Below are 20,057 nucleotides of genomic sequence, written 5' to 3' on the forward strand. Positions count from 1 at the left end.
TTACAAAAAGAAATAAATAAAAGTCTCTCCTTTCTGTTCGGAGTTTGCATGTTCTCCCCGTGTCCGTGTGGGATTCCTCCGGGAGCCCTGGTTTCCTCCCACAGTCCAAATCCCAGTAAAACTAAACGAAAGCGTTACGTCACACGGATGAATCGCTTATTACTTTGTGAAGTCTGTCTGTATGGTAGAACATGCACTAGTGCTCTCCGCTCTGAACTGTTTTGCATATGGCATCACATTTTTGGCTTCACTTTACTGTTTTATTTATTTATTTTTATTTATTTATTTATTTTATTTTTTTATTTTTTTTTGTTCGTTTATTTGTGTTTATTTATTTATATATTTATTAATTTATGTATGTCTTTTTTATGTTTTTATTTATTTTTACGCACTGTATTTATGTGTTTTTATGTAGGTATTTAATTTATTTATGTATTTATATATATATTTATATATATACATATATTTTCATTTATGTATTTATTTATTTATGTGTTTATTTATTTTATATTTATTTATGTACTTATTTATGCATTTATTTGTTTATGTATTTATTTATGTATTTATTTATTTATGTATGTATTTATTTATGTATTTATTTTCATATATATTTTTTTATTCATGTATGTATTTATTTATTTTTGTATTTATTTATATTTTATGTATTTATTTATGTATTTTTTTATTTTATGTATATTTATTTATTTATGTATTTATTTTTGTATTTATTTATTTGTTTGTGTTTATTTATTTGTTCATTTATGTTTTTATTTATTTATATATGTATTTATTTATGTATTTATTTTTGTATTTATATATGTATTTGTTTTTATTTATTTTTATATTTATTTATTTATGTATTTATTTATTTGCTTGTATTTAGTTTCTATGTGATCCCTCATCCCTCTCGAACAGCATCGCTGCAGTGCTCTTGTTTTCTTTTTTATTGTTTTTGATATTTTGCAGTGTTTTTCTTTCCTCATTTCTTCCTCCTAATTCTCCCAAACACAAACACACCTCTAATTTAGAAGACAGAACCTGTTAGAAATGACCTTGAGCTCCTTTATAAAGTCGTTGTTTATGTGCTTGTGTTTGTATTTTTCCTCCGGTTGCTTTTTTTCATCACAAAGCTGAAGTTGCAAATTAAAATCGTAATGCGTTGGGAAACATCAAAGCAGCTTTACGGAGAGATAGAAAAGATAATCAGCAGCACATCCTGATTAAAGACGGATGAGGGAACGAATTCAAAAACAAAAAATGATTAGCACTCATGGGTGGTAGGTTAATGCTAATGCTAAATGAGAATGCTTGTTTGAGATTGTCACAAAGGTCAACGATGCATTGTTCCCGCTCTTAGACGTGCCCTGGTCCTTCATCAGCGCCTCCAGAGAGGTGCAGTTCATCACCCAAACCTCCAAAAGAGCGCGAGGGTGGGATTATGTCCCCCTAAATGTCTCAGTACGTCTCCGTGTTTACATATACGTGTATAGTATCATTATCACAGCTGGTGACTTCTCAGTCCTGTTACAACCTACATGGAACAGTGGTGTCCTGCCACGGCCCTGTCATGGAAAAATAAGGTCAGGTAATAAAGAAAACCAAGATTACAGTTGACTGGATTTGATCATTTATTGGCACGATTGTGGGTTCCTACAGCAGTGGAATAGCTGAAGAACAAGGAACAGAACTGTGGGCCTCCCTTTATACTGCTGTAGTCACATCAGATTCAGTGTTGGACTTTGGAACCTCCATTCTGTGCCAACTGTTGTTTCTTATTTGCTTACAACAGCTTAACAACAGACATGCTGCTTATCTGTGTACTTTAGACTCCCAGCCACATCTCAAGAACCACCTTTAACAGGTCTGTTTTGAATCTGAAGACTCTTTGGGACTCTTGTAACTGTCCTTTGTCAAGCAAGCGTCACATCTTTTAAGAGCTTAAGGGGTAACATACTAGAAGATCTTGTTTTTTCTTTTAAGTCGAGCTTTAAAATTCTGTTTTTGGAACACATCCTTCTTTTTGCACAACCCACTCTAAGCCCATGGTCGTGTAAAGCTTGCTCGACAGTGGACAGGGCCGCTCATGTTCCAGCAGCTTTAAATTCATTCATAAAAAGAACAGTGGTCTCCTGCCAAGGCTGAAAGGACAACCCAAACAGTTGACTGGATTGCAGAATTTATTGGCACGATCGTGGGTTCTTACAGCAGTGGAATAGCTGAAGAACAAGGAACAGAACTATGGGCCTCCCTTTATACTGCTCTAGTCACATCACATTCAGTGTTGGACTTTGGAACCTCCATTCTGTGCTAACTGTTGTTTCTAATCTGCTTACAACAGACATTGCTTATCTGTGTACTTTAGACTCTCAGCCACATCTCAAGAACCACCTTTAACAGGTCTATTTTGAATCTGAAGACTCTTTGGGACTCTTGTAACTGTCCACTGTCAAGCAAGCTTTACATCTTAAAGAGCTTAAGGATTCTGTACCAGAAGACGCAGAAGTTCTTGTTTTTCTTTTGTTAAGTAGAGCTTTAAAGTTCTTGTTTAGAACATGGGCTTCTTTCCTGTGTGACCCGCTCTAACTAAGCCCATGGTCGTGTAAAGCTTGCTTGACTGTGGATAGGGCCACTCATGTTCCAACAGTTTCAGATTCGTTGCAGATTATTATGAGCATAAGGCGCTCTCTTTCTACATAGACGTGTCTAAATTCTTAGATCCCTTAAAATGCTTCTACTGAGGCGCCATAATTCTGAGTCATGATCTGACTGAATAACGAGGTAGTGGCCGACGCCTATTTATGTAATTTGCTGTGAAATTCAAACTTTAATGTTTGTGTTTAACGATTTATCGTTTTGTATTCATGTAGCGTTCAGGTGCCTCATGTTTGCTGGTTAATCTGCACTATGAGGCGTCCTAGCAATCCTACGGCAATTCAGTTAGCAATCGCTTAGTCAAAATGTCCGAGATATCGAAGTGTAAAGCAGCTAAAAACACGACTCCTAGTAACTCCCAACTAATTCTGTCGATGCATGGGGGCGTGTCAGTACACGAATGCGAATTGTTGTATTTGAGACGGAACATGAAGCCTCGCACCGTAACAGTTTGTGAGTGTTATTTAATGACTGCAGTAAAATGTGACTCTTTTCTTTATAAATCCCTGAAATCTGTGATTTTTGAAAAACGAGGTTTGTATAATCAAGCACATTTTCCCGTGAATTTAGGAGGGCCCTAGATATAAGTGTCCAGGATCCACGTTCACCTGTAATGATTTGAATATCAGATGTTATTAGCATCGCTGGGGAGCGTAAACGTAAGCAGTCGATTATTCAGACGTTCTCAGTTACTCTCTGTTGGTAAGCGCTAATGCTAAGCGCTGTGTTTACGTCTACAGAAGCTGGAGCTGGATCGCTTCATGCTGTACGCTCACGGGCCCGATCTGTGTCGAGAATCGGACCTCCGACACGCCATGGCGAACTGCTTCGAAGCTCTGATTGGTGAGTATACACACACACACACACACACACACACACACCAGATATTTCAGCAACTTCAGACTCGACTCTGACTCATTTCAAATGACTCGAACCCGACTCATGACTCGCAAAAAAATGACTCGTGAACAAGAGCTTGTGACTTGACTCAGACTCTAGCCTAAAGACTCGTGACATGACTCTGACTCTAGTTTAAAGACTTGTGACTTGACCTGGACTCTAGCCTAAAGACTCGTGACTCGACTCTGACTCTAGCCTAAAGACTCGTGACTCGACTCTGACTCTAGCCTAAAGACTCGTGACTCGACTCTGACTCTAGCCTAAAGACTCATGACTCGACTCGGACTCTAGCCTAAAGACTCATGACTTGACTCAAACTCTAGCCTAAAGACTCGTGACTCAACTCGGACTCTAGTCTACAGACTCGTGACTTGACTCTGACTCTAGTTTAAAGACTTGTGACTTGACCTGGACTCTAGCCTAAAGACTCGTGACTCGACTCGGACTCTAGCCTAAAGACTCATGACTTGACTCAAACTCTAGCCTAAAGACTCGTGACTTGACTCGGACTCCAGTCTGAAGACCTTAGACAGAGTTGAGTACGATTAATCTGAGCATGGCGGTAAGCGGTAAAAACCAAGCGGCAAAGCGATAAACGTGCAGGTACGAGGCGTCGCGTCACGTCACTATAGGAAACACATTTTTATGCAGCCTGAAAGGAGTGTGTACATTTATTTAGGACTCGTTACGTGTGATGTTTGTGTAATTATACAGAGTCTTTAATCTTCTGTCGGAGTGTGTGTGTGTGTGTGTGTGTGTGTGTGTGTGTGTGTGTGTGTGTGCATGCGTGCGTGACCCGACTCCCAGTAGTAATATTGGGAAATATGAGAATTTAGTTTCCGTACTTTCCTACCGCGCCTGTTTTTGTTTCAGTATATTGATTAAAGCTTCATTGCTCTGTGTGTGTGTGTGTGTGTGTGTGTGTGTGTGTGTGTGTGTAAGTGTAAGTGTGTGTGTGTGTGTGTGTGTAATTCATCAGAGTTATTGATCTCTTAACAGCGTCTGAATCCCAAAAGTGGTTCGAGTATCAAAACAACAGCATGTAAAAATAAATGAAAACACGTCTGTAGGTGTGAGTACAGAGATCTACACACACACACACACACACACACACCCACACACACACCAAGCACACACACACACACACCTAACACACACACACAGAACACATACACACACACACAGAACACATACACACACACCTAACACACACACACAGAACACATACACACACACACACACATTGAGAGCACACACAAACATAGCTAACACACACACATCTAACAAACACACACACACCGGGCACACACACACACCAAACACACACACACACCGAGCACATACACACTTACACTCCGAGCACACACACACACCGAGCACATACACACTTACACTCCGAGCACCCATACACACACACAGACACATACTGAGCATGCACACACACACCGAGCACACACACACACATCTAGCACACACACACACCTAGCACACACACACACACACCTAACACACACACACAGAACACATACACACACACATTGAGAGCATATACACACACTTACACTCCGAGCACCCATACACACACACAGACACATACTGAGCATGCACACACACACCGAGCACACACACACACATCTAGCACGCACACACACACACACACACACCTAACACACACACACAGAACACATACACACACACACACACTGAAAGCACACACAAACATATCTAACACACACACATCTAACAAACACACACACACACAGTACACACACACCAAACACACACACACACAGAACACATACACACACACACACACACTGAAAGCACACACAAACATATCTAACACACACACATCTAACAAACACACACACACGGTACACACACACACACACACACACATTGAGAGCACACACACACTTACACTCCGAGCGCACTAAAAGGGGTACTAAGACTGGAACTAAGACCTGGACTAAGACATGAACTAAGACCTTTACTAAGACAGGACTAAGATCAGAACCAAGACTTGGACTAAGAGCAGGACTAAGACAGGAATTAAGACCCGGACTAAGACCTGAACTAAGACCAGGACTAATATTGGGACTGAGACCTGTACCAAGACGTGGCCAAGACCAGGACTGTAACCTGAACCAAGACCTGATCTAAGATCTGGACCAAGACCAGGACTGTGACCTGGACTAGGAGCGGGACTAAGACCTGGACTAAGACTGAGACTAAGACCTAAACTAAGACCGAGTGTAACATCGAGACTAAAACCCTAAGACCTGGACTAAGATCGGAACCAAGACCTAAACTAAGAGTGGGACTAAGACTAAAACTAAGACCGGAACTGAGACTGGGACATAAACCTGAACTAAGACCAGGACTATGATCGGGACTACGACTTGGACTAAGACTGTGACTAAGACCTGGAGTTAAACCTGAATTAAGACGGTAACTGAGACTGGGACTAAAATCTGGACTAAGATTGAAACCAAGACCCTGGACTAAGTGTGGGACTAAGACTTGGACTAAGACTGGGACTAAGATCTGGACTAAGACAGGAACTAAGGCCTAGACTAAGGCAGGAACTAAGACCGGAACTAAGACAGGTACTAAGACCTGGACTAAGGCAGGAACTAAGACCTGGACTAAGACCTGAACTATGATGGGAACTGAGACTGGGACTAAAATCTGGACTAAGACCAGGACTAAGATCGGAGCCAAGACCTGGACTAAGACTTGGACTAAGACCTGGACTAAGACCAGAACTAAGACCGTGACTAAGACCTGATATGAGCCCTAAATTGGGGTATTGGGGGGGTATAATGTACTGTAAGAGAGGGATCATACACAGAAGGACGTGTTTCTGAAGGACACTCGGCCGTAACGAGACGGTCACCTCACGTCAGCGCTTTTTCAAATCGCCCTGTCACATTCTCGCTGACTCTATACTTCTCCATCTCTCACCCCCCCCTCCGAAATCACCTCACCCCCCCAATATCACCCCTTCACGTGCCGTGCATCTCAAAAATATCTGACTGAGCCTTTCAACAGCTACAACCAACCTGCAGATGGTGCAGATCCTGACGCTGTCGTGTGTGGAGTAAAACACCGACGACGGTTTACATTAACGATCCCTCAGGTCCTGTTGTTGTTGTGTGTTGTCTGAGTGTTGTTGTGATTATACAGATACTTGTTTGTACAATGTGAATCTCTGTAGTGGGTACTATTACTTTTACCTTTTGATTTATGTAATATGTATGTATCTGATGTATGATATATCTAGCTATCTAATAGTAAACAAATGTAATTATAATAAATAATAATAATAAATAATGGAATACAATTTTAATAGTTAAGCAGATAAAAAGGAGAATATGCTGAAGTGCCAGAAAAACTGTAGCGGCTGCTGGCAGCTCCATAACGGTACAGGGTTTGTTTAGCTGGCGGGTGAGGGCGGCACGGTGGCTCGGTGGGTAGCACTGTCGCCTCACAGCCAGAAGGTAAGAGAGGAATGATTTCTAGGGACATTGTAGCCTAGCGGTTAAGGTACTGGACTAGTAATCAGAAGGTCGCTGGTTCAAGCCCCACCAGTGCCAGGTTGCCGCTGTTGGGCCCTTGAGCAAGGCCCTTAACCCTCAGTTGCTTAGACTGTATACTGTCCCACTACTTTAAGTCACTTTGGATAAAGTAAGAAGGTCCTGCGTTCGATTCCCAGGCGGGGCGGTCTGTGTTTGATATCAAACTTATGGTTACAGTTGGAGGAACGCTTGTCTGAGTTTGGGGTTTTGCCGTTCCCACCTAAGTTACCAGATCTTAACGTTATGGAACACATCTGGGATCCTGTGAAACCCAGAAATCCTAAACCTAAATCCTAAATTCTGAGGTTTAGGATTATAACAGAACTGTGGACCTTTCTGCAGGAAGTACGATGTTCATCGTCTACAGAATATTTCTGCATTTCTGTGTTTGGCTTGAGCGGTGCAGTAAAACGTCGTCAAAGTGTGAATCTGAGCTGAAACTGCATCAGTGTGGAATAACCATCAGATCCAGGGTTACAGCTCCACATGTATCTGTGTTTATCTGGATTTTCCTCCCTGTTTCACTTTTAAACTTGTGTTACAGCTCCAGCTTCTGAGAAACTGTGAGAATCAGAATCAGCTTCTCCCAGAGTCTAAAACGCTTCTGGTTGAAAATAAAGCTTAACGTGGTTTAATGTAGTAAAAGAAGGAGACAGGAGCACTAAACTTCTCTTCATTATTACTGCTCATAAGTTCCTCCACTAATCACATTCCTCACTCGCTGTTTTACTACAATAAGTCACGTTACAGCGGAAAGCTAAGCAACACTATATAGTAAACAATGGAACAGCAGCCCAAAAACGGATTTAGCGCTTGTTATGTGCTTCTCAAGACTGGTGTAGCAGTTGCCGCTCAGGTGGCGCAGCTGTAAAAACACGCGCTGGAACCAGAGCTGGGATCTCGAATACATCGTATCGAATCTCAGCTCTGCCTGCCGGCTGGCTAAGGCTGAGCGGCCACATGAACAACGATTGGCCTATGTTGTTCAGATATGGGCGGGACTAAGCCGGATGGGGTCTCTCTCTCATAACTGATGTAATTACGACCTCTGGGCTGATTGATGGCGCCTGCACAGAGATGAGGAAAAGAGTGCTGTCAGGGTGTGTCTCTCCGTACACAGAGCTGAGCTGCACTGCACTCTTCAAAGTGTAGGTGATGAGATGCATACGGCTGCTGCCCACGTGTCGGAGGGGGCGTGGGTTAGCTTCGTTCTCCTCAATCAGAGCGGGGATCAGCATTGGTGGAGAGGAAGCATGATGCAATCGGGCAATTGGACGCGCTACAAAAAGGGAGACAAAGGGAGAAAATGCATAAATAATATATACAAAAAAGACTGGTGTAGCAGTTTTGCCAGTGAGCAATTTATTAAAAATGCTCAATTTATCAATTTGTCTAAAAAGAAAAGTACAATACTGTAATGAGATGGTGCAGAAGTTTTGACACCCTACTTGTCAGATTGCACTGTTTGCCATAGCTTGTTGCCAGGCAGGAGTCGTTCTGTATCTCTAACACTTAGTTTTGGTATTTTTACCCACGTGCCCCTGGGGGTGCCGAGCATTTTTAGTTCTGTGATGTTCCTGTGATGTTCTGCTCGCAGCTCTTTCAGTTATTTTTGTAGTTAAATAAAACAAAAGCATTTACGGTTAATTACGTCCTGCTGTTAGCTGCACACGTTGTGTTTACGAGAGCGGTTGTAGCTCTGGGCTGGTAATCAAAAGGTCGCTGTTTTTAGTCCCATCGCTGCCAGATTGCCACTGATGGGCCCTTAAATTTCAGGATTTAATGTGGTTCTGTGACTCCTTTCCTGTTCTGGCCGTCTCGTACTCTCGCTCAGTGATGATCGTCTTCCTCCATCAGATTTTCGTAGATCAAGGCCCTTGATTCTCAACAGTTTAGATTGCACACCCGCACGCAAGTCACGCAAACATTTTTAGACTCTAGGACGCCACTGAACCACAGCGGGAGGAGACTTGAACCCAGTAGATAGCCTAGACAGTAAAGAAAGAGGACGGCTTGTGAAAAGCATTGGAAGTGCATTAGAAAACTGCTGAAAATCAAATGCAGGAAGATGATCATCACTGAGCGAGTGTACAAGACGGCCAGAACAGAGAAGAAGCTCCTGAACTGCGTTAAGTCCAGAAAGTTACGGTACTTTGGGAATGGGACTAAGACCGAAGCTAAGACTGGATTTAGATCAGGACTTTGTGAAGTGGCTACAAGTGACACAAGACGGAAGGAGAAAGCTGACTCGTCTGTGTGACCAACCATCACAAAGCAACTTCTTAGTCCAAGTCTTGGTCCAGGTTTTAGTCCAGGTCTTAGTTTCAGGACTAAGACCAGCACTAAAACTGGACTAAGACCAGGGCTATGTGAAGCAACTACAAGTGACAAGAGATGGAGGGCATTAGAGAAAGCCGACCCATCTGTGTGGCCAACCATCACAAAGCAACGCCTTAGAACACAAAAGAGACCGGATCTATAATAGAGTTGCAGGGACGAACTAATACCTGGTCTAAGACCAAGACTTTGTAAAGACCATCCATAGGCCTCATTGTGGTCGGGCTTGACTAAGACCTGAACTAAGACCAAGGTCTTGTTGTGGTCTGGTTTAACTAAGACCTGGACTAAGACCAAAACTTTGTGAAGACCATCCGAAGGCCTCATCGTTGTCGGGTTTGACTATGACCTGGACTAAGACCAGAACTTTGTGAAGATTATCCAAAGGCCTCGTTGTGGTCGGGTTTACCCAAGACCTGGTCTAAGACTGGACTAAGACCAGGACTTTGTGAGTACCATTTGAAGGCCTTAGTGTGGTCGAGGTAAACTAAGACTCGGACCAAGACCCGGATTAAGACCAGGACTACAAGCGACACGAGGCTGAGGGCGTTGGAGAAAGCTGATCCATCTGTGTGGCTAACCATTACAAAGCAACATCTTAGAACACAAAGGAGACAAAGAGTCGCAGGAACGAACTAAGACCTGGACTAAGAGCAGGACTTTGTGAAGACCATTCGAAGGCCTCATTGTGGTCTGGTTTAACTAAGGCCTGGACTAAGATCTGGATTAAGACCGGAACTAAGACTGGGACAAAGACCTGGACTAAAACCTGGATCAAGACTTGGACTAAGACTGGGACTAAGATCTAGACAAAGACCTTAACAAAGACTGGGACTAAGACCTGGACTAAAACCTGGACTTTGTGATGTCCATTAGAAGGCCTTGTTGTGGTTGGGTTTAACTTGGACTGGAATTAAAGCCTGGACTAAGACTAGGACTTTGTGAAGACCATTCAAATGCCTTGATGTGGTCGATGGGGTTTAACTAAGACAGGAACTAAGACTTGAACTAAGACCTGGACTAAGACTGGACAAAGACTTGGACTAAGACCTGTACTAAGTCCAGGACTTTGTGAAGTCCATCCGAAGGCCTCGTTGTGTTCAGATTTAACTAAGACTTGGACTAAGTTCTGGACTAAGCATTAGAAGTATCCCTCCTCCAGTCATGCAGATGCCCTGACCAGAGAACAGTGGGCGCTATCGCTATTGCAGCATCATGTCTGACGGATGCCAGAGGATCAAACCCCGGTCTCAGAGGTCGTGAGCCTCACAGCGCCCTACTTTTACTTTTTAAGGTTCATACTTTGTTCCTCGACTGTTGAGGATTTGGTGGAAACTTCTAAGCTTCTTTATTTTCTTTCTTTTTTATTTTTGACTGTTTCCCCCCGTTATTTTTTCTCCCACGTATTTTTGTTCTTCACGTGTGAGACAGAATAATGAAGAAGCAGAATTAGAGCTGAAGCTGTTTATGATCCGCCGCTCATTTCCATCAGAAAGTGGATTTTTGATGAGCGCAGGCAGATGGTGAGGATTTGTGAGGTGAGGATGATGATGAGGAGGAGGAGGAGGAGGAGCAGGTGAGGAGGAGGATTAGCACCGAGTTGTTATTTATTATTTATTTTGTCGGATTTTTGCTTCTTCGTGCAGTTTTTTTTTACTTTGTTTCCCTGATTCGAGGCTTTAAGTCGAGATTAATTATCAGCAGATCAGAAATGTGTTTACGGCACCACGTTAAGCTCCTGCCGCGACTCCAGGTGGATCTTTCACCGCGTTGCTTAGACTAGTAATCAGAAGGTCATGAACCCAACACTGGCTTAAACCAGCAACCGAGACCCTTAACTATCAGTTGCCCAAACTGTATTCAGTCATAATTGTAAGTCTCTTGGATAAAAGCATCTGCTAAATAATTTTTAATAGGGACTAAGACCTGGACTAAGACCAGGACTAATTTTGGGACTAAGACCTGAACTAAGACTTGCACTAGTAATCAGAAGACTGAGAACTGGACTTAGCCTGGGACTAACATCGGAACTAAGACCTGGACTAAGACCTAGGCTCAGACTGGGACTGAGACCTGAACAGAGAACTGGACTAAGCTTAGGATTAGGAGCTGGACTAAGACTCTGAAAGACCAGGACTAAGAGCTGGACTAAGACTGGGATAGAACGGTACTAAGATCTGAACTAAGACCTGGGCTAAGACTGGGAATGAGACCTGAACAGAAAACTGGACTAAGCCTAGGACTAAGACTGGGACTTAGACCTGGACTAAGACCAGAACTATATGCTGGTTTAAGACTGGGGCTAAAACCTAGACTAAGAACAGAACTAAGACCGGGACTTTGTGGTCGGGTTGAACCCTTCCAGTGGTTCCAGTGTTGATGTTTATCTTGGGTCACTGTTCTGCTGATACACCAAAATATTCAGGTTCAGAGTCTACAGGCTTCGTTCTAACAGTAGGTACAGTGTAGTTGGGTTTAAACGCCGCACCTTTCCTTATCCAAACATTTTCAAATCCGTCATTTATCTGACACGATCATTCAGATCTACTTACAGTCATGATCAAATGCAATTTTAGCCAATGAGGGTTAAGAGCCTTGCTCGGGGGCCCGACAGTGACCCGTCTGACCAGTAGTCCAGGACCTTAATTGCTGAGACGACACCCTGTGTCTGACTGTGAGACTTTCTGTCCATGTGATCAGCAAAAGTGCAGCACACATTTAGTCTGAGCATAAAGGGACAGTTTGGGTTTTTGTTTCTACCCTTGGTCCTTGGTAAAATGACCACTGTTCCACATGTCTCTATCACATGAGTTTTAAGATCTATACAGCGTTCTGGACTGTCCCGCTCTGACTGACTATATGAAAGGTGTCCGTTTGTTTGGGGTTTATTTTTTTATTTTGTGAAATGACAGAAACACTTGTAGTTTCAGTAGCAACTGTAAGACGAGCGCCAGGGGCCATGCGGTGGCCCCCCAGTGGCCCCTATTTCTTCAGACGAATAGAATAAAATGTCAGGGTTCGACACCGATGAAGCAATTCCAGCTCGCTGTGGTGTAAATCCAGTTTTAACAGAATGGAAATTTAGTTCGAGGTAAAAATTTTCTCGCTCCCCTGTCGAGTGTGAGCGTCTGAGGTGTGTGTGTGTGCACATCTGAGGTGTGTGTGTGTGTGTGTGTGTGTGTGTGTGTGTGCGCACATCTGAGGTGTGTGTGTGTGTGTGCGCACATCTGAGGTGTGTGTGTGAGAACCGGTTCATTAATGTAGATTCACGTCAGGAGAGGATTAATATTCATGTTTTACTCTGATTATTCTCTTTTACATAATCCCACTGAGTGTGTGAGTGTGTGAGTGTGTGAGTGTGTGAGTGTGTGAGTGTGTGTGTGTGTGAGAGAGAGAGAGAGTGTGAAGATTAGCTCTGTTCTGCTCTGTTGTGTTTCAGTGTGTGTGTGTGTGTGTGTGTGTGTGTTTTTCTCCGTGTGCAGGCGCGGTGTATTTGGAGGGGGGATTAGAAGAGGCCAAGGAACTTTTCGGAAGGTTACTGTTCAACACTGAGGTAAGTGTGTGTGTGTGTGTGTGTGTGTGTGTGTGTGTGTGTGTCACCGAGCTAATTGCCTCTGTTGTTGTGTGTTTGTCACACACATTATTACACAGAGGAGAAAAACACACACATTTAATTACAAAACACCCGTATCACCTGCCTCCATCAGTAGTTGCTTCCTCGGCTACTTAACTAACTAGTTCTACCAGTTTAATCACTTTACTGTTTTAGCTCGTTTATATTTTTAACAATCTCACTTATTTTAAAGTTGATCAGTCGTGTTAAAATTTCTACAGGAACACTTTGCCACTATCTGAGTACATTCCCATCAGAGGAATTAAATCTATCAGCCCTAAATCAATGCTAAATCTACCCAGGAGTGATTCAGGTTTGGGGTTTGTTTTGGCAAAACTTGGCAAACAGACCACTGTTCCATACACTTTCATCTCATATTTGCATTAATATTTTATATAATAATCATTTACAGTTTTATATTTATATTAATAATTTATGTAATAATATTGTATTATTTAATGTTTATAATAATATTTTGTATATTAGTATTTTACTAATTTATATTTATATTATTATATTTATATATTAATAGTATAATATTTTATTATTGTAGATTTATATTAATATTTTATGTAATATTTTATTATTTTATGTTATTATATAATCATGTTTTATTATTTGATATTTATATAAGTAATTTATATTATGTTTTATTACTATATATTTATATTATTATTTTATATAATAATTTTCATTATTTTACATTTATATTAATGATGTATATTGTATTTTATTATTTAATGTTTATGTTTATATTTTATATTATATTTTATATAATGTTTGTTAATATTTTAAGTAAAAATATTTATTATTTTATATATATTTGTATTTTATCTAATAATCTTTTAATATTTTATGTGTATTAATATTTATAATAATAGTCGTTTATTGTTTTATAATAATATTAATATTTATTATAATAATATTTTATTATTTTATATTTATATTAATATTTATTATTATATTTTATTTTGTATGTTTATATTAATACTTATTATAATGTTTTATATTTTTATATTTACATTAATATTTGTTATAATAATATTTTATTATTTTATATTTATAATAATATTTATTGAAATAATCTTGTATTATTTTATATTTATATTATATTTATTATAATCTTTTATTATTTTTTATTTATATTAATGTTTATTAATTAATGTTATTAGTTATTAATGTTTTAAACAATATCTATTATTTTATATTTATATCAATAGTTTATATAATAACATTTTATTATTTTATTATTATATCAATCACTTGTATAATAATATTTTATTGTTTTCTCATTTAATTAATATTTTATATTTTTTATTGATTTAGATTTATCTTAATATTTTATATAATAGTATTTTATTATTTTATATTTATATTAATATTTTATATAATAATATTATTTAATATTTATATTAACATATATAAATTAATATTGTATTATTTTATATTTATATTAATATTTTATTGTTATATATTTATATTAATATTTAATAATATGGTTAGGGCTGGGGGGTAATTAGTTTTTCACAGCACCAGACAGGTCGCCACTCCATCACAGGGCAAACACCAACACACACGCACACATACACACACACACACACATCTGACTGCACATCTTTGGACTGTGGGAGGAAACCGGAGGTCCCGGAGGAAACCCACACAGGCACGGGGAGAACATGCAAACTCCACACAGAAAGGACCCGGACCTCTCCATCTGAGAATCGAACCCAGAAACTTCTTGCTGTGAGGCGACAGTGCTACCCACTGAACAGTTACACGCTATTCTTAGTGTTTTATATAGAAATTTACTTTAGTGTGTGTGTGTGTGTGTGTGTGTGTGTGTGTGTGTGTGTGTGTGTGTGTGTGTGTGTGTTACAGAATCTGAAGGAAGTTTGGCTCAACTACCCGCCTCATCCACTACAGGTGAGAACTCCATCAAAAACATCCTCCCTCGTTATTCAGTCAGATCATCACTCAGAATTAAGGCGCCTCAGTAGGAGCATTTTAAGGGATCTAAGAATTTAGACACGCCCTCTTCTCGGGAGTGTAGGATGATGGGAAATGCGTCTGTGTAGAGAGATCAGCAGGTTTTCAGACTGACCCCTGATGTTCTTTTTGATTTTGTCGGGGAAAAGTTGGTAAACATGACACCAAGTTTCAGAATCTGAAGGTCGGGAGCGTCTGCTCCCTCTGAACCCGAAGCCGCCTGTCATTAACGAGGAAGAAGTCGTTAGCCGTAACGACGTGACAGCTGGCATTTGGATCATCGTTGTTAATTAAGAACGCCTCGTCAGAGACGAAGCCCGGGAAATTCTTCTACGGGCAAAACGAGGACCGAGGGCGCGCGACACCGCCAGCCTCAGCCCAATTAAAACGCCGACTCTAAAGCGTCGGCGACGCGGCGTGACTAGCGTCTGACATTACGCTCCGTATGGTCAAGATTCCTGGTTTTGAATTTGCGTAATTTATTCGTACATTTGCCTGAATGAGGAGCGTCGGTGCTGCTGACATTTCTGAGGTGTCAGAATCATTTCAGTAATGATTTTAGTTCTTTGTTACTGTAATCATGCAGGTGAGGTTCAACCAGAATCAAAAGTTTCTTCCTTTTTTAGAGTAAAGGGGGGAAAATAAATAAATGTATACAGTTTTGATCAAAATAATGTGGACACCTGATCTAACACGTAGCTGTGTCGCCTCTTTGTGTCGTGCCTATAACAGAAGACTTTCCACTCAATTTTGGACTGTGTCTGTTGGAATTTAGGTCCATTCAGTCCAGAAAGCTCCTAACGTCAGGCACTGATGTTTGGAAATGGAACTCCTCCACATTTAACTGGTCAGACTGTGTCTTTGTGGACCTTGTTTTGCCCTCAGATCAGGAAAGGCCCATCCCCAAACTGTTGCCACAAAGTTGAAAGCATATAATTATTTAATCTATCAGTACTATGTGGTTTGGGACGCAGCACCTCGTCAGTGGACATTTTATAAGGTTCCGCTGAAAACCATGTGATTAAAAGGGGGTTGACAAACTTTTGGCCCTGTAGTGTATTTAGTACTAGGTGATTTGGGACGCAGCACCTCGTTGGAACACGTTTTATAAAGTTCTGCTGAAGACCATGTGATTAAATGGGGGTTCACTTACTTTTTGGCCCTGTAGTGTATTTAGTACAATGTGGTTTGGGACGCAGCACCTCATTGGAACATATTTTATGTGATTAAATGCGGTGTTCACTTACTTTTGGCGCTGTAGTAGACTTAGTACTATGTGATTTGGGACACAGCACCTCGTCTGAACACGTTTTATGTGATTAAAAAGGGGGTTCACATACTTTTGACCCTGTAGTGTAATCAGTACTATGTGGTTTGGGCAGAGCACCTCGTTCTGCTGAAAACCATGTGATTAAATAGTGGTTCACATACTTTTGGACCTGTAGTGTATTTAGTACTATGTGGTTTGGGATGCAGCACCTCATCTGTGGACATTTTATAAGGTTCTGTGATTAAACCATGTGATTAAAAGAGGTTCACATACTTTTGGCGCTGTAATGTATTTAGTACTATGTTATTTGGGACGCAGCACCTCATCGGTGGATGTCATATATGATTAAAAGGGGGGGTTACGTCCTTATAAGTAGTGTGGGTAGGGTTCACAAACTTTTGGCCCTGCAGTGTATTTAGTACTATGTGGTTTGGGACACAGCACCTTATCATAACATGTTTTATGTGATTAAAAGGGGATTCGCTTACTTTTGGCCCTGTAGTGTATTTAGTACTATGTTATTTGGGACACAGCACCTCATCGGTGGATGTCATATATGATTAAAAGGGGGGGTTACGTCCTTATAAGTAGTGTGGGTAGGGTTCACAAACCTTTGGTCCTGTAGTGTATTTAGTACTATGTTATTTGGGACGCAGCACCTCATCGGTGGATGTCATATATGATTAAAAGGGGGGGGTTACGTCCTTATAAGTAGTGTGGGTAGGGTTCACAAACTTTTGGCCCTGCAGTGTATTTAGTACTATGTTATTTGGGACACAGCACCTCACTGGAACACGTTTGATAAAGTTCTGCTGAAAACCATGTGATATAAATAAGGGTTTACTTACTTTTGGCGCTACAATGTGTTTAAAACTGTGTGATTTGGGATACAGCACCTCGTCCGAGCATGTTTCATGTGATTCAATGGGGGTTCACTTACTTTTGGCTCTACACTGTGTTTAGTACTATTAGATTAGATTAGATTCAACTTCATTGTTATTGTGCAGAGTAAACAAGTACAAAGACAAAGTACTATGTGATTTGGGACACAGCACAACGTCGGTGTGATTGCAAGGGGGTCCACTTACTTTTGTGTGTGTGTGTTTTTAGGTGCAGGAGCCGCTGACTGACCGGCAGCTGATCGAAACCTCGCCGGTCCTGCAGAAACTCACCGATTTCGAGACGGCCATCGGCGTCCTATTCACCCACGTGCGTCTCCTGGCCCGGGCGTTCACCCTGCGGACCGTCGGCTTCAACCACCTCACGCTGTGAGTGTGTGTGTGTGTGTGTGTGTGTGGGGGTGTGTGCCCCATTGCCCCATTGTATCATGCTTCCTCTCCGCCTATGCCGATCCCCGCTCTGATTGAGGAGATCGAAGCTAACCCACGCCCCCTCCGACACGTGGGCAGCAAGCCGTATGCATCTTATCACCTACACTTTGACGAGTGTTGTGCCACCTAGCGTTGTGTGCGGAGAGACACACCCTGACAGCACTCTCTTCTCATCTCTGTGCAGGCGCCTCTAATCAGCCAGCAGAGGTCGTAATTGCACCACTTATAAGAGAGAGAGAGAGACCCCATCCGGCTTAGTCCCGCCCATCTGAACAACAGGCCAATCGTTGTTCACGTGACCGCTCAGCCTCAGCCGACAAGGCAGAGCTGAGATTCGATACGATGTATTCGAGATCCCAGCTCTGGTTCCAGCGCGTGTTTTTACCGCTGCGCCACCTGAGCGGCGTTTTGCGGCTTCCTTTGACCCAGTTTGCCTTTGATCTTTTCAAAGCTCCTGCAATGAGACGAACTGTTTGATACGAGGCGGTTAAAGCGACTCAGGCCGTACGAACAAAACCTTATTGTAGTAAAACAGCGAGTGAGGAATGTGATTAGTGGAGGAACTTATGAGCAGTAATAATGAAGAGAAGTTTAGTGCTCCTGTCTCCTTCTTTTACTACATTAAACCACGTTAAGCTTTATTTTCAACCAGAAGCGTTTTAGACTCTTGAGGAATATCAGACTTTCACATGCACATTACAACCCGGAGGCAGCGTTTTCAAAAATATCAGCTCCTGTGAGACAAAAAAAAAAACTTCTTGTTTATCTCTGTGTCAAGACAAAAGGTCAAAACAGAAAAAACACCAGCGCATTTTATTTCCATGTTAATGTGGACGCGACCTGCCTGTGTTTGATTTCTCTCTCTTTTTACAGAGGTCACAATCAGAGGATGGAGTTTCTGGGAGATTCTATAATGCAGCTCGTAGCCACCGAGTACCTGTTCATCCACTTCCCTGACCACCACGAGGGTCATCTGACGGTCTGTCTCTGTTTTGCATGCATTAATGACCACGTTACATAACCGAACTTCACTCAAACTGCTGATTTGCTGAGCCCACGGTGATGAAAAGTGGACGCGGTCACCCGTTTTATTAATTAATATTCATTATTAGATGCTTTTTGGATAGAGTCGACACGCGAGACCACTGATCCACGTGCTTATTAATGATCCAGTCAAACTCGCCCTGTTTGTATAGCAAGCAAACAGAAGGCCGTGACACAAAGTTAATTAACCTCGAGGAACTCTCACACTGCTTACATTAATTAACTCAACCTGCTGTGTGTAAAAAAAAAAACATTATAAAAAACGTTATCTATCATGCTATAGCGCCACCTAGCACTGCAGTTCCATCTTTTTTTTTGCCACAGCCTGCGACCCTCCAACATTTACATTTTCAGCCTTTAACAGACGCTTTTATCCAAAGTGAGTTACAGTACTGTGACAGTGTACAGTCCAAGCAATTGAGGGTTAAGGGCCCAACAGTGGCAACCTGGCAGTGGTGGGGCTTGAACCATATATATATATATAAACCACCTCCTTGTTTCTACACTCACTGTCTATTTTATCAGCTCCACTTACCATATAGAAGCACTTTGTAGTTCTACAATTACTGACTGTAGTCCATCTGTTTCTCTGCATGCTTTGTTACCCCCTTTCACCCTGTTCTTCAATGGTCAGGACCCCCACAGGACCACCACAGAGCAGGTATTATTTAGGTGGTGGATGATTCGCAGCACTGCGGTGACACTGACATGGTGGTGATGTGTTAGTGTGTGTTGTGCTGGTATGAGTGGATCAGACACAGCAGCGCTGCTGGAGTGTTTAAATACCGTGTCCACTCACTGTCCACTCTATTAGACACTCCTACCTAGTCGGTCCACCTTGTAGATGTAAAGTCAGAGACGATCGCTCAGCTATTGCTGCTGTTTGAGTCGGTCATCTTCTAGACCTTCATCAGTGGTCACAGGACGCTGCCCAAGGGGCGCTGTCGGCTGGATGTTTTTGGTTGGTGGACTATTCTCAGTCCAGCAGTGACAGTGAGGTGTTGAAAAACTCCAGCAGCACTGCTGTGTCTGATCCACTCATACCAGCACAACACACACTAACACACCATCACCATGTCAGTGTCACTGCAGTGCTGAGGATCATCCACCACCTAAATAATACCTGCTGTGTGGTGGTCCTGTGGGGGTCCTGACCATTGAAGAACAGAGTAAAATAAGGTTTAAAAAAATATGTAGAGAAACAGATAGACTACAGTCAGTAATTGTAGAACTACAAAGTGCTTCTATATGGTAAGTGGAGCTGATAAAATGGACAGTGAGTGTAGAAACAAGGCGGTGGTTTTAATGTTATGCCTGATATATACATGTAAAGATATAGATAG

General features: G+C 41.5%; 1 protein-coding gene across 1 annotated transcript in view; it reads left to right on the top strand.

Annotated features, from left to right (window-relative positions):
- drosha (drosha ribonuclease III) overlaps positions 1-20,057 on the top strand; it is a 78,109-nt gene that overhangs the window by 39,744 nt on the left and 18,308 nt on the right. Inside the window, exons 21-25 of the mRNA XM_063003308.1 lie at positions 3,393-3,495; positions 12,953-13,023; positions 14,962-15,006; positions 17,450-17,607; positions 18,544-18,649. Coding sequence (XP_062859378.1) covers positions 3,393-3,495; positions 12,953-13,023; positions 14,962-15,006; positions 17,450-17,607; positions 18,544-18,649 — 483 coding nt within the window. The remainder of the gene's footprint in view (positions 1-3,392; positions 3,496-12,952; positions 13,024-14,961; positions 15,007-17,449; positions 17,608-18,543; positions 18,650-20,057) is intronic.

This window comes from Trichomycterus rosablanca, chromosome 10, assembly GCF_030014385.1.
Source record: "Trichomycterus rosablanca isolate fTriRos1 chromosome 10, fTriRos1.hap1, whole genome shotgun sequence".
NCBI lineage: Eukaryota > Metazoa > Chordata > Actinopteri > Siluriformes > Trichomycteridae > Trichomycterus > Trichomycterus rosablanca.